The 13,364-nt window shown below is 36.1% G+C and overlaps 1 protein-coding gene across 3 annotated transcripts in view; it reads left to right on the forward strand.

Moving 5' to 3' along the window:
• SGK2 (serum/glucocorticoid regulated kinase 2) overlaps positions 1–13,364 on the forward strand; it is a 79,470-nt gene that overhangs the window by 44,254 nt on the left and 21,852 nt on the right. For all 3 annotated transcript variants that reach the window (XM_051979264.1, XM_051979265.1, XM_051979263.1), the window contains exons 5-7: positions 2,404–2,487; positions 2,912–3,043; positions 4,417–4,529. In XM_051979264.1, the coding sequence (XP_051835224.1) occupies positions 2,404–2,487; positions 2,912–3,043; positions 4,417–4,529 (329 nt within the window). The remainder of the gene's footprint in view (positions 1–2,403; positions 2,488–2,911; positions 3,044–4,416; positions 4,530–13,364) is intronic.

The following is a 13,364-nucleotide window of genomic DNA, read 5'->3' on the forward strand; positions in this document are numbered from 1 at the left end:
TGATCGAGCTCTGCTCCTGGGGTAAAGGAGACACTGTCCCTAGTTTCTTGTGCAGCTCTGAGTCTTGGCTTTAAGCACAGAAGCCCCTTGTTTTTGCAGGAGGTAGCTTGTCTGCTATTTCCAGGAAATAGCCTGGTTTCTCAGTTTGCCTTTTGAGCTGGGATTAGAGGCTGCTCTCCTGCTGTGCTTCTCTATTGAGCCAAGACTGAGGGTCTTAGTTGCTGATTTGCTGTGATTAAGATCCTCTCATTGACTTTCCCAGAGTCTATCTGACCTGGGCTGAACATTCTTTTCACTCTAGTGAGACTGACCTTTTTTGAAGTTTTTTTAGTCTGTCTTGATATGGAGAGAGGTTTCATTCCATCAGATTCTGTTCAGAGGCTTAGTTTCATGTGGTTTTTTGAGAGAAACTGGGAGAGCTTGAGCAGCTTCCTGACTTTACTCCTCCATTTGACTCCACCTCCAGAAGTTCTGGATAATTTCTAGTGATCCTGCCAGAAATAAATCCTGTGATCCCATGAACATTACTTTGGTTGAGTGCATGCATGCAAGTCACGGAAACTAAGGTTCAAATGGTGAAAGTTCGGGTTAGTACTATAATAAATATTGCAAACAAAAACTAAACCAAGTACCTACCTTGCCTTAGTCAGTGTGAAGCTCAATGGGAATTTCCAGAATGTATCACTGCCAAAAGGAGGATTTGTCTAGTGATTCAGAGGTGTTTAACCTCCTTTGGTATCAATATTGGTGTGTAGTCTAGCCTACTCTAGTGTCTGGACCCACAACTTTGCTATTTTAACTCCAGACAGCTACATATCTCTCTCTTTTTTTTTGTTGAATGTCCTTCATAAAAATCACCTTTTCCGTAATGACAAAGACCTTACTTCTTCTGGAAGCCAAACCCAAAGTGATCTTACCTTCTTGAGGAATGATATTCATCATCAGTTTTGACTGCTCAAGACTTCAAGAGGAGCTTCCCTGCCTTTGATGAATTTTTTAGCAGAATGTACAACAGACTATCAATAAATTTACTGAAATTAAAAAAAAGAATAAAAGTAAGAAAAGAGGATTACTGAAGCATTTTTTAAAATGCACAACAGAGAACACAAAGAATCGTAGATGAGCAGGAGAGCTTTGAAAATTATGTATCTTATTTATTATATACTTGAATGTAGAAGCAAGCAATCTAATACATGATGCTGATTTGTGGCTGCATAGGCAAGGCTCTTTTTCTGTTCTTTGTATATAGAAATGTTCATTTTTTTAAACTTCAAAACAAAAAAATGATAGCATTTGGATATATGTGTACATATATATAGCACCTATATGCACATATGAACACATTCACATATACACAATACATGAGCTTATGCTCATGCATATGTACACAAACACATCTATAGATATAGATACAGACATAGACATAGACATAGATGTAAAAAGAATGAAATGTGAAACCAAGCATCTTACTCAGTGGTCCTTTGTCTTCTTGGTTTATCAAGCTAGAGGACAGTAACAACAATAGCAACAATAATTTAGATTTCTCTAATGCTTTAAGGCTTATAAAACCCTTTTCTCACCATAATCTTTTGAGAAGGATAGTATGAATTTTCATATTATTGATAGGTATCATACTATTAGGCTCTAATTCAGGCTCTAAGAGTTGTGTCTTTTCTACTAAACTGCTCTAATGGAATCATAGAGTCACAGAATTTGAGTAGTAGGAGGACAGCCCCTAGTAACTTAGATAGTCCAGGGGTTCTCAAGCTTTTTTGGTCACCCTATCTTCATCCTATCTCTTGGTCTTCAGTATACTTTACTGTATCTTCTATTCCATAGGAAAGGACCATGCCTATGAATATTAGAAATAAAATTGTTAAATTCAAATCTTGTGAGCACATTTAATAGAGTGAAATATGTTTCTCTAAGGGTACACTGAAAATATAACTTTATTTATTAGAAATAAATTCAGAAAAAATCAAATCAAAATATTCCCCATACTATTTTGATGAGCTTTTTATATCCATTGTGGGAATGTGTACCCCAGGTTAGGAACCCAAGATCTGATCCAAACCATACCCAAAAGGAATTCCCAGTTCAAATCCTTTACAAATGATTGTCCAGTCTTAGCTTGAAGGCCTCCAGTGAGGGAGAATGTGCCATCTTTGGAGGGAACCCATACCACCTCTGGAGGAAGCCCATTCCACTTTTGGATAGTTTGAACTGTTAGGAATTGTTTTCTAATTTTTAGGTCTGAATTTGTCTCTTTGCAGCTTCTATTCATTTCTCCAACTTCTATCTTATGATACAAATGTAGGAATTCTAATCCCTTTTCCAAATGGCAGTTTTTTAATTACTTGGAGACCAAGTCTCGCTACCAACCTTTTTGTGTTTCTGATGCAGGTTCTCTTGGCCAAACGCAAATCTGATGGGAAATTTTATGCTGTAAAAGTCTTACAGAAGAAATCTATCTTGAAAAAGAAAGAGGTAACAGAGCTTGAGTAATGAGAACTGATGAAATTTCACTTCTCCCTTCTCTCCATCCCTCTCCATCTCCCCTCAATTCCCTTCAGTTCCATGAAATCCTTAGAAAAGCTGTTATGTTGTCATGCTATGGCATAGCAGCCCAGAACCAGCCTTTTGGGGTTTGAGATTGCATGGGTAAGTGTGTTTAACTAGCTCTGGCTTAGACTATTCCTGGGTTAGGCTGTGCCTGGTTAGGACAGATTCTGTCCTTTCACAAAAGCCTAGACAATTGGAGAATGCTGACAGATTCTGTTATTTCTCTTTGAGAACTATCCCTGGGTCCCCTGGGTAGACACCATGATTCAGAGCAGGCGGGAAGCAGCTAGTGATGCAGAAAGCAGTGTAACATGGAGTTTTTCCCCCTTTTGGATCTGAATTCTGACAGCAAAATCACATCATGGCAGAGCGCAATGTACTCCTAAAGAATGTGACGCATCCTTTCCTGGTGGGTCTCCGCTATTCCTTTCAAACTTCAGAGAAGCTCTATTTTGTCCTAGACTACGTCAATGGAGGAGAGGTGGGTCAGTCATCAGCACTATTTATTGGGCTACATCAAACAAGTTTAATATCATAGGCTCACAGGCTTTAAACTGGAAGGGAACTTAAGACATTACTTAGTTCAAGCCCCTTCACTGCACAGATGAAGAGATGAGATCCAAAGGCAAAGAGTTGACCCAGTGGTCAGCTATGTGGTACAGTGAGGAGAGTGCCAAGCCTGCAATCAGGAAGGCTCATTTTCCTGAGTTTAAAATTATTCTCAATAGACTTACTGATTGTGTGACCCTGGGCAAGTCACATAACCATGTTTGCCTCAGTTTCCTCATGTGCAAAATGAGCTGGAGAAGGAAATGGCTTCAGTATTTCTGCCAAGAAAACCCCAAATGGGGTCATGAAGAATTGGATACAACTAACTGACAAAACAACAACATATACATATTAAGTGACAGCTGAAATTTGAATCTTGGTTCTCTGACTCCAAATTCAGCATTCTTTCCAAGGGAGGATGGAACAGAGTCTTCCACTGTAGTGAGTTTAATTATCTCAGGTGATCCATATGTTCTTCTGAACCTTTGTGTTAATGAAGTAACAGAAATGAATTCTTGCAGGGACATATGGGAAATCTAGGCAATGTGAAAATTGAAGCTGTCCATAAAAATCTATTTTAAAAAGATAATAGAAAATAGAAGAGGTGCCACAAGGTCAGATAAGGGAAGATTTTCCAACTTTCAAAATGGGAGAAGAATAGAGTATTCAAACTTTAATTCAGCAAACTTCATTTTGATCCTTGGCAAACAGTTTCTAATGTAGTTAAGCTATATAATTAAAAGGACTAAATTTTGGCTTCTGGACACTCAAAAACTTTGAATTGTGTCATTTATTTAAAGAAATTATTGTAGTGGGGGGAATTTTGATTAGGTCCAATAATCCTACCAAGTAGATGATGGAGTGGATAGATTTCCAGGCTTGAAGTCAGAAAAACTTAAGTTCAAATCTGGCTTCAGACATTTAAATGTGTAAAATGAGCTGGAAAAGGAAATGGCAAACCACTCCGGTATCTTTGCCAAGAAAACCCCAAATGGGATCATAAAGAATTAGATGTGACTAAAATGACTGAACAACAATCAACAACACTTTCATAATCCTGATATTTGAGATGGGTGAGGAGGAAGTTTTTCATTATTATAGAAAAAGCCAAAGTAAAGATGCCCACATAATCTTGGTCTTGTTAGCTTCTTATTTTTAACAATCTACATAACTCTCCATAGTATCTTATACATTTCCTATTACACAGAATGTTGTATTATTTGGTCTGAGATTTGAGATAATTCATGGAAGTAGTTCCCCCTTCATGTAAGGAGATGCTTGCTTATAAGGTGTTCTTTCCTTCAGCTCTTCTTCCACTTGCAGCGGGAGCACTGCTTTCTAGAACCTCGGGCTCGATTCTATGCTGCTGAGGTGGCCAGTGCTATTGGCTACCTGCATTCTCTGAACATCATTTACAGGTAGGTTTTCTCTAAGCACATGAGAATACTCACACAGTAAGAGACTTTGAATTTCTCATAGGCTCAGCTAGAATTGTGCTCCTAAAATTTTTATGTTAATGTGTGTTAAATTTAACAATATAAGTAACCAAAATGTCCCATGTTTTTGATTTCCTGTTCTTAATTTCTTCTTTGTCTAGATCTGCAGTTCTTAAAGTATGATCTGGGAATCCTAGGGAGTCTCCATGACCTTTTCAAAAGGTGTATTAAGTCAAATTTGTTTTTATAATAATACAAAACTGTTTTGATTTATGAAATTTAAATATCAATAGATAAGACCCACATAAACAAAAACACTTTAAGGGATCCTTAGTTATTTTTAAGAATTTAAAGTCATAATGAAGCAATATCAATATTAAACATATATGCACCAAGTGGTATAGCATCTAACTTTCTAAAGGAGAAGTTAAGAGAGTTGCGAGAAGAAATAGACAGCAAAACTATAATAGCAGGAGATCTCAATCTTGCACTCTCAGATTTAGATAAATCAAATCACAAAATAAATAAGAAAGAAATTAAAGAGGTAAATAGAATGTTAGAAAAATTAGGGATGATAGATCTCTGGAGAAAACTGAATGGTGACAGAAAGGAGTATACTTTCTTCTCAGCAGTTCATGAAACCTACACAAAAATTGACCATATATTAGGACATAAAGACCTCAAAATTAAATGCAGGAAGGCAGAAATAGTAAATGCTTTCTTTTCAGATCACGATGCAATAAAAACTACATTCAAGAGTTTAAAGTGAGGAGAATCTGAGTTCAAATCTGGCCTTAGACACTTAATACTTAATAACTACGTGATCCTGGGCAAGTCACTTAACTCTAATTGCCTCCCCCTTCCCCCCAAAAAGTGATTCTGTGACCAAAAAATTTGAGAACTGCTTGTCTAGATGTTTTCTAACCATTCCTTTTAATAATACATTCGAGCTGTTTACAATTATCTCTTCCATAATCTGGAAAATCTATGTAAAATTTTTTGGCCTTCCATTCACATCAGAGAAGTCTGAATCTTTTCTTTTCCTTTTATGTGATGTTTACAGTATCTTATTGTAAAATTTGGGTCAAATATTTGGTCATATGTAGCTATATATTGGTCAATATCAAGTAAAAATACTTTTTCTTTGTTACCAGCAGTTTCATTATTTTCCCCCTAAATCTTCAAATTTTCCTATTGTTGTTTTTATTTGTCCTTCATTTTTGAAGAGGACCATGACATCAGGGAAGTGATGCTAGGACAGCCAAATGAATTGAATTTAAAGGAGGGAGGGCTGGGCAGGGTCCCCTGCCTCACTTTCCCCTCCAGAGCCTTCTGGATCTAGTGGCTAGATACAGATCAGGATGACTGGAGACGGCTCTGGATGCAGGGGGAGACCTTAGGCTTTTTAAGCCAAGGTCAAGCATGCCCTCCTCCTTCTTCTAGACCCCAAGGCTCATGACCTAGGTGATAACCTTAAATTCTCATTATCTCTAACCCCCCCACCCCTTATTCAATCTGTTGCCAAGGTGTGCTGGTTTTACTTTTACAGTATCTCTCACATAGGTCCCCTTCTCTCTAATAGTTTGACCACCTTGGTTCAGGCCCTCATCACCTCACTCTTGGGCTACTGTAATAGCCGGCTGGTGGGTCTGCCTGACATCAGTTTCTCCCCACTTAAGTCCATCCTCCATTAGCTGAAGTGATTTTCATAAAGTGCCAGTCCAAACACTCCAAATGTAAGTCATAAACTTGTGGCTCACTGTCACCTCCAGAATGAAATGTAAAATCTTGTTTGGCTTCCAAAGCTCTTCGTAACCTAAACTCCCTCCTGCTTCTTACATCTTTCCAATCTTCTTACACCTTGCATCCCTTCACATACTCTTTGATCAGTGAGGCTGACCTCCTGGCTGGTGCCTGAATAAGATATTTGATCATTTAGCTCTGGGCATTTTCTGTCTATTTTCCATTCCTGGAATGGTCTCACTCTTCATCTCTGTCTCCTGCCTTCCTTGCTTTTCTCCAAGTCCCAGCTAATGTCCCTTCTATTGAAAGCCTTAATTTCTCTTAATTCTAGTGCCTTCTTTCTGTTAATTATTTCCTATTTTTTCTGTGTATAGTACATATCTATATAGCTATATATGTGTGTACATATACACATATATATGTTTGCATATTGTCTTTTCCAATAGATGGTGACTTTTTGGAGAAAAGGGTCTGTCTTTTGCCTTTTTCTGTAGTCCTAGCACTTAGCACAATGCCTCACACAGGGCAGAGACTTAAATGCTTACTGATTGATTACTCAGACTGACACCTTCCCTCTTCATCAATAGCTTAAAATAGACTCTTACTTAATCTCTTTCACATTCCTCTCCCCTTTCTCTAGTCCATCTTCTACACAGTTATCAAAATAATCTTTGTGAGGCCCTTTTTTGCTTTCAAAGTAAAAAACCTTTAGTTATTCCTCATTGCTCTTGGACCAAATATAAACTTCTCAACTTGCTATTTAAATACCTACATAATTTGGTTTCAATCTATCTTTCTAGCATTTTTAAATTGCTTTTCTGTCTTTCTTTTTAAAATGAGTTCAATTCAAACATGTATTAAGTGCCTCTTGTTTGAATAATGATGTTTTAGGTGCTAAAGAAAGACACAAAATAAGACAAATATTATCCTGCCCTCAAAGAGCTTAGAAAATAGTTTATGTATGACCAAAACCAATAATTACTATATAAAATACAGAAATATTATAGACTCAGTGACCTTTATGTAAGTTTTATTTATTATAAGGCATTTTAAAATAGTATTTTATTTTTCCAAATATATGCAAAGATAGTTTTCAGCATTCACCTTTGCAAAACCTTGTGTTCCCGTATTTTCTCTCTCTCTTCCCCCTATTCGCTCCTTGACAGCAAGCAATATAATATAAGTTAAGTATGTGCAATTCTTCCAAATTCATCATGCTGTACAAGAAAAATCAGATCAAAAGGGAAAAAAAAAACACAAAGAAAAAAACACAAGCAAACAATAACAAAAAGGTGAAAACACTATACTTTGATCCAAATTCAGTCTCCATGGTTCTCTCTCTGAATGGGGAAGGCACTTTCTCCATCCCAAGTCTATTGGATTTATAAGACATCATTTTTTAAAATAGCTGCCATTACCACTATCCCTTATCACATAATTAATAACATTAGCAGTTTTCTTAATTAAAAGACCATGCATTTAATGACCAACTTTTCCACTTACTAATAAGTAGTTCTCTACAGAAGTTTATTATTCAACTGTTTTTCAGTCATGTCAGAGTCTTCTTAACTCCATGGGATTTTCTTGGCAAAGATACTGGAGTGTTTGCCATTTCCTTCTCTGTCTCATTTTATAGATGAGGAAACTGAGGCAAACAGTGCTTTGTGGCTTGTTCAGGGTCACACAACTAGTAAGTGAGTCTAAATTTTGAGTCTTCCAACTTTGGCTCAGAGTTCTATCCACTGGACCACTTAGTTGTCACAGAGGTATAGTTCATTCAAATACCTGTGGGAATAATACCAATATCCTGCATTTAGATAGTATTTTAAGGTTTTTGAAGTGCTTTATAAATATCTCATTTGATAGTCATAACATTTTATGTTTGTTCCCCATTTTACAGATGAGGAAACTTAGGCAAACAGATGTTATGTGTTTTGCTCAGGTAGTGTCTGAGTCTGAATTTGAACTCGGGTCTTCCTGGCTCCATGTACATTGGAGCCTTTCCCTTTCCCTTGCATCACCTATGTCTCTCTTATTTTGAAGTAGGGCACCTCCTCAACATAGTGAATTCACTGCAGATTGGCTGAATGCCATTCTGATCTAGTCCCCTACTATAAACCAGTTTCATAATGAACACACATGGCAAATAGCACAGAAACACATTTATCCAAACCATAACAAAATAAATCAGAGGGATACAGCTAAGTGGCTCAGTGGATAGAGCATCACTCCTGGGGTCAGGAGGACTTGAATTCAAATCTAGTCTCTTCTTACTAGATATATGACCTTGGACAAGTCACTTAACCCCAATTGCCTCTCAAAAAAAAGGGCAACAAAATAAAACAAATCCAGAAATGAGAAAAGCTATTCAAAGGAGAATCTATACCAGATAATACAGAATGAAGGTGTTCTTCCATTGGGGGTGAGATAGTTTAGCTCAACCAAGAGAGAGTGTGCTACATCTCACCCAAGGAGAAACTCTTCCAAATCTCTAGTACAGCAAGTTGGGGAAAGGGGTATGATGGCCATTGTCCATTCTTCTCATGTCTCCCAAGAGTAACCTGAAATGGGGTTGACCTCTATCATCTTCCCTCCAAAAGCTGAAAACCAGAAGAATGGAATTCTGGAAGAAGACCTGAAGCTTGATGAATTCCCAAAAAAGATTGCCCCTAGAGTCTAGAAGGGATTCTCAGAGCTACTTTAAGGCTATTCTATAAAATGTCCCTATTTTGACTACTTGCATCCTTTTCCCCTGCCCCAGTTTCCCAATCTTCAATAGGACATTCTGCTTGACCAAAAACATTGAGTTATGATTCATGCATCTGTGTGAACTACATTCAAATCTGATTCTGATCAAAATTCCATACTTAGCCATATCCTCAAACATCAGTTAGACTTTCCTAAACAGGAAACTTTCACATCAGATGACTTGATTTATTCAAAACTTTTCCCTTCCCAAACAGTAAATGTGGGACTAAGGAATGTAAATATCACAGTGTCAACATTTTAATTCTTTTTATTATGAAAACACAAAAGAGATGAAGCTTAGCAATAGTTTACTTGGTCATTTGCAATCTCATCTCTTCATTGTTGAGAATGTTTATATCTAAAAATGGTTAGTAGTTGGGTCCAATACATTCTGACTTCAGAACCATCTTTGTGATCCTGGCCTTTTCATGAAAAACAAAAATAAAAACTGGTTTTGCCTGACTTCTATAGTCACTCTGCTTCCAGTCATAGCCTCTTTTTTCCCCCGAGGCTGTACTTTCTTTATCATACTGTGAGATTGGTGCTTGCAGTACTTTGTTTTAGTAAATTCTGTGAGTTTTGGGGACACTCACTCATTGTTGTCATAAATGAAGAAGAGATACTCTATTGATTCTTCATATACTCTGTTTTCTTTTTCTTTCTTTTCTATTTTTTTTTTTTTTTTGGCCAGACAATTGAGATAAGTGACTTATCCAGGGCCACACAGCTAGTAAATGTCTGAGTTTGGATTTCAACTAAGGTCCTCCTGACTTCAGGGCCAGCCCTCTATCTACTGTACAATCTAGCTGTCCCCATGTACTCTATTCAAGCTCAAATGGTTTACTATCTTTTAAAAAACTCATTGTTGTTAACTTCTGTCTCCTAATGCCCAGGTGTTCATTCACTCCTCAAGTCTTCCTCTTAGAATCCTTGTCTTTTTTTTTTAAAGCTCTACTTAGGGGCTACTTTCTCTGTGCTGTCTCCCTCAAATTTACTTATCAAATATACTTCCCAATAGAATAGAGGCCCTGGAAGCCAAGGGCTATTAGGCCTTTAACTTTGAATCCCTAATACTCTCCATGTAATAGTTGTTTAAGAAATATTAGCTGAATTGAATCAAACTGAGCTCAACTGGAAGCATAGTTTGTTTTTGGTTTCTGGCCTCCAATTCTCTATAGAGTTCATGGCATTCTTTGAAGTCTCTTTATACTGATTTCCATCAAGAAAACAAAGACAACAGTATTTGCTGATCCTTACCCTGTGAAAGCTATTATGGTAATCATTTAAGGATCTGGAAGATAATAATTAGATTGCTAGCTCTTGTTATAAGTAGACCCTGTGTCTTATGTTCATCATTTTGCACATAGTGCTTAACAAATATTTATTGGATTGAATTAATAGCAGTTTGTTTTGTGTGCAGTGCTTTATAGGGCTTTAAATTTGCTTTCATATTATCATCTTAATCATTTAATCCTTATAACCACCATGTAAATTGGGCAGACCAGACGCTTTCTCCATTTTCCCGAACAAGAAATCGAAGTGCAGAGACTCTAGTGATTTACTAGGGATTACAAGGCTGGTTTGTGATGGAACCATCACTAAAATTCAAGTCTCCTGAATGCAGAGTCAACATTTCCTTTGCTATTCTACAGATTATATCTAGAGATTTTAAAAATAATTATGGAGGCATATTTTCTCTGTCCTTACAAAGGGCTTTCATGAAAGTGGCTGACGGGACAAGGAAGATATATATGTCTTTGAAGGAGGATTTGAGGGAAAGTTGGTCTACCTCTGACCTTGAGAATCTCTTTGGGAACTAAAAACAAGAGTGGGGTGGGGAATGAAAACAGGGCTGAGACTGAGGCCAGGTTTAGAGTGGGTAGAACTGGGAACAATTTACAAGAATTCTATTTATCAGCTCCCTTTCCTCTGTTTTTTAAACCAGCTATCTCTTCATCAGCTTGGGCTAGAAACTGCATTTTTAGGATGACCAAGCATGACCAAACAGAAATTTGATTTGGGAGCTCCATTAATGCTAAGAAAATGATGATATAATGAGGCTCAAAGCCATAATTAGTCCTAGCCTGAATTCAAAGTTTTTGTTCAATTAAAATCACCTCTCCTTCTGGAGCCAATTTTATGGATTGAACTTCCTTCCATTTCAGTTATTAACTACAAACTTCACATAAAATTATTCCACATGCTAATTTAAAAAAATAAATTTTGACATGTGGTACCTCCTCTTCTCTACTCTTCCTGGTTGTACTTTTAGGTTAGGTCCCCAATGGGCAGTTGCTTCCTACTGTTCTAGGGGTATCCCTGAGGGTCTGTAATCTTAACATATGTAGTTCTTGAGCTTCTCATTAACAATGCCAGTGGACAAAATTAGCTCTTAGTAAAGCCATTTTTTCCCAAATGATATAGGAAGAACAACATTTTAACCCTTCCCCTGTAAATTTGGGGCACATTCTCCTATAAATATATAGCATATATGATTACGACCAAGAATCACCTACTCAGCAGAACTGAGTATAACCTTTCAGGGGAAAAGGTGGATATTCAATGAAATAGAGGATTTTTCAAGACTTCATGATGAAAAACCCAGAGCTGATTGGAAAAAAGGAAAAGAACCTTTATATATAAAAATATTTATAGCAGCTCTCTGCACAGGGCAAAAAATTGGCAATTGAGGGGATGCTCATCAATTAGGGAATGGCCAAATAAATTATGGTATGTGATTGTCATGGAATATGAATGTTCTATGGGAAATGAGCAGGATGCTCTCAGAAAAAAAAAAAAAAAACAACAACCTGGGAAATCCTTTATGAACATGAGCAAAGTAAAATATACTATATACAAAATAATAGCAATGTTCTGGGATGACCAACTGTAAATGATTTTGCTATTCTCAGCTGTACAATGATCCAGGACTACTCTGAAGGACTTATGAGGAAACATCCTATCTATACCTAGAGAAGGAGTTGATTGTATCTGAATATAGATTGCAGCGTGCTTTCTCTCTCTCATTCTCTCTCTTTTTAACTTTATTTTTCTTCAGTGTTTTTTTTTTTTTTAATTAGGGTGGGAGATCTATGTTTTCTTTTACAATGTGACTTTTATGGAAATGTTTTGCATAATTTAACATGTGGTTTCTTTTTTCTTTTTTTTTTTTACATGTGGTTTTTTAATGGGGGCCAGTGTCCCAATTTTTCCATATCCCCTCCAACATTTGTTGCTTTTCACTTCTATCATTTTACCCAATCTGATACATGTCATCTAAAGGCTATTTTAATTTGTAGTTTTCTAATCAATAATGTTTAGAAATTTTAAAAATAACTATAAATTGTTTTGATTTCTTCAATGGGAAACTGTCTTTTACCATTTATTAATTGGGACTCACATTCTTATAGATTTGATAAAGTTCTTTTCATATTTGAGATATGAAACCTTTATCTGAGAAACTATCACAATCCCTTCCTCTCCTGTATTTTTCTGCTTTTCTTCTAATCTTGACTACATTGGCTTTATTTGTACAAACCCTTTTTATTTAATATAATTGAAATGATTAGTTTTATATCTCGAACTATCCTCTATCTCTTGTTTATTCATTAATCATTGGCCTAAAAAATCTGATAAGTAATATGTTCCATATTCTAATTTTTCTTGTGATATTTCTCTTTTTATCTAGGTTATGTGTCCATTTTAACCTTATCTTAGTAAATGTTGTATGTCCATTTTCTGTCAGACTGTTTTCCAACTTTTCCAAGAATTTTTTACCAAATAATGAATTCTTATCCTCCAAACTTAAGTCTTTACATTTGTCAAATGCAAGATTACTGTTATCATTTGTCACCATCCTACTATCATTTCTTGCAGGGTTTTGTTGGTGATATATAGGAATGCTGATGATTTATGTGGGTTTTCTTCTATTTTTTTCAATCTTTTTATTCTGTTCTAATTTTTTTTTTTTTTTTTTTTTGCTGTTTCATGTACTAATTAATTTTTGTTAGTCTAACAAAGTTTTCAGGAATTTTATTACTTGAATAGATTTATCAATTTTATTTCTAAACTCTTTATTCTTTTTTCCTTTAGAGTTTTTATTTTATTTTAAACTCTTGATTTATTTATTCTAGATATTCATGTTTTCCTTGTGGGAAATTTGTTATATTTTCCCTTTGAGCCAGAGCTTGCATTTGTTTTGTAGTAACTTTCTCATTTCTTTGGGTGATTTTTAGATCTCCAATGTTTTAAACCAGTCCATGTTTTCTTTCATTTGTTCATCTTTCCTCCTTTATAAAGTTCTTGAATTAAGATTATGTGCCAGAG

Source organism: Antechinus flavipes, chromosome 2 (genome assembly GCF_016432865.1).
Source record: "Antechinus flavipes isolate AdamAnt ecotype Samford, QLD, Australia chromosome 2, AdamAnt_v2, whole genome shotgun sequence".
NCBI classification, from domain to species: Eukaryota; Metazoa; Chordata; class Mammalia; order Dasyuromorphia; family Dasyuridae; genus Antechinus; species Antechinus flavipes.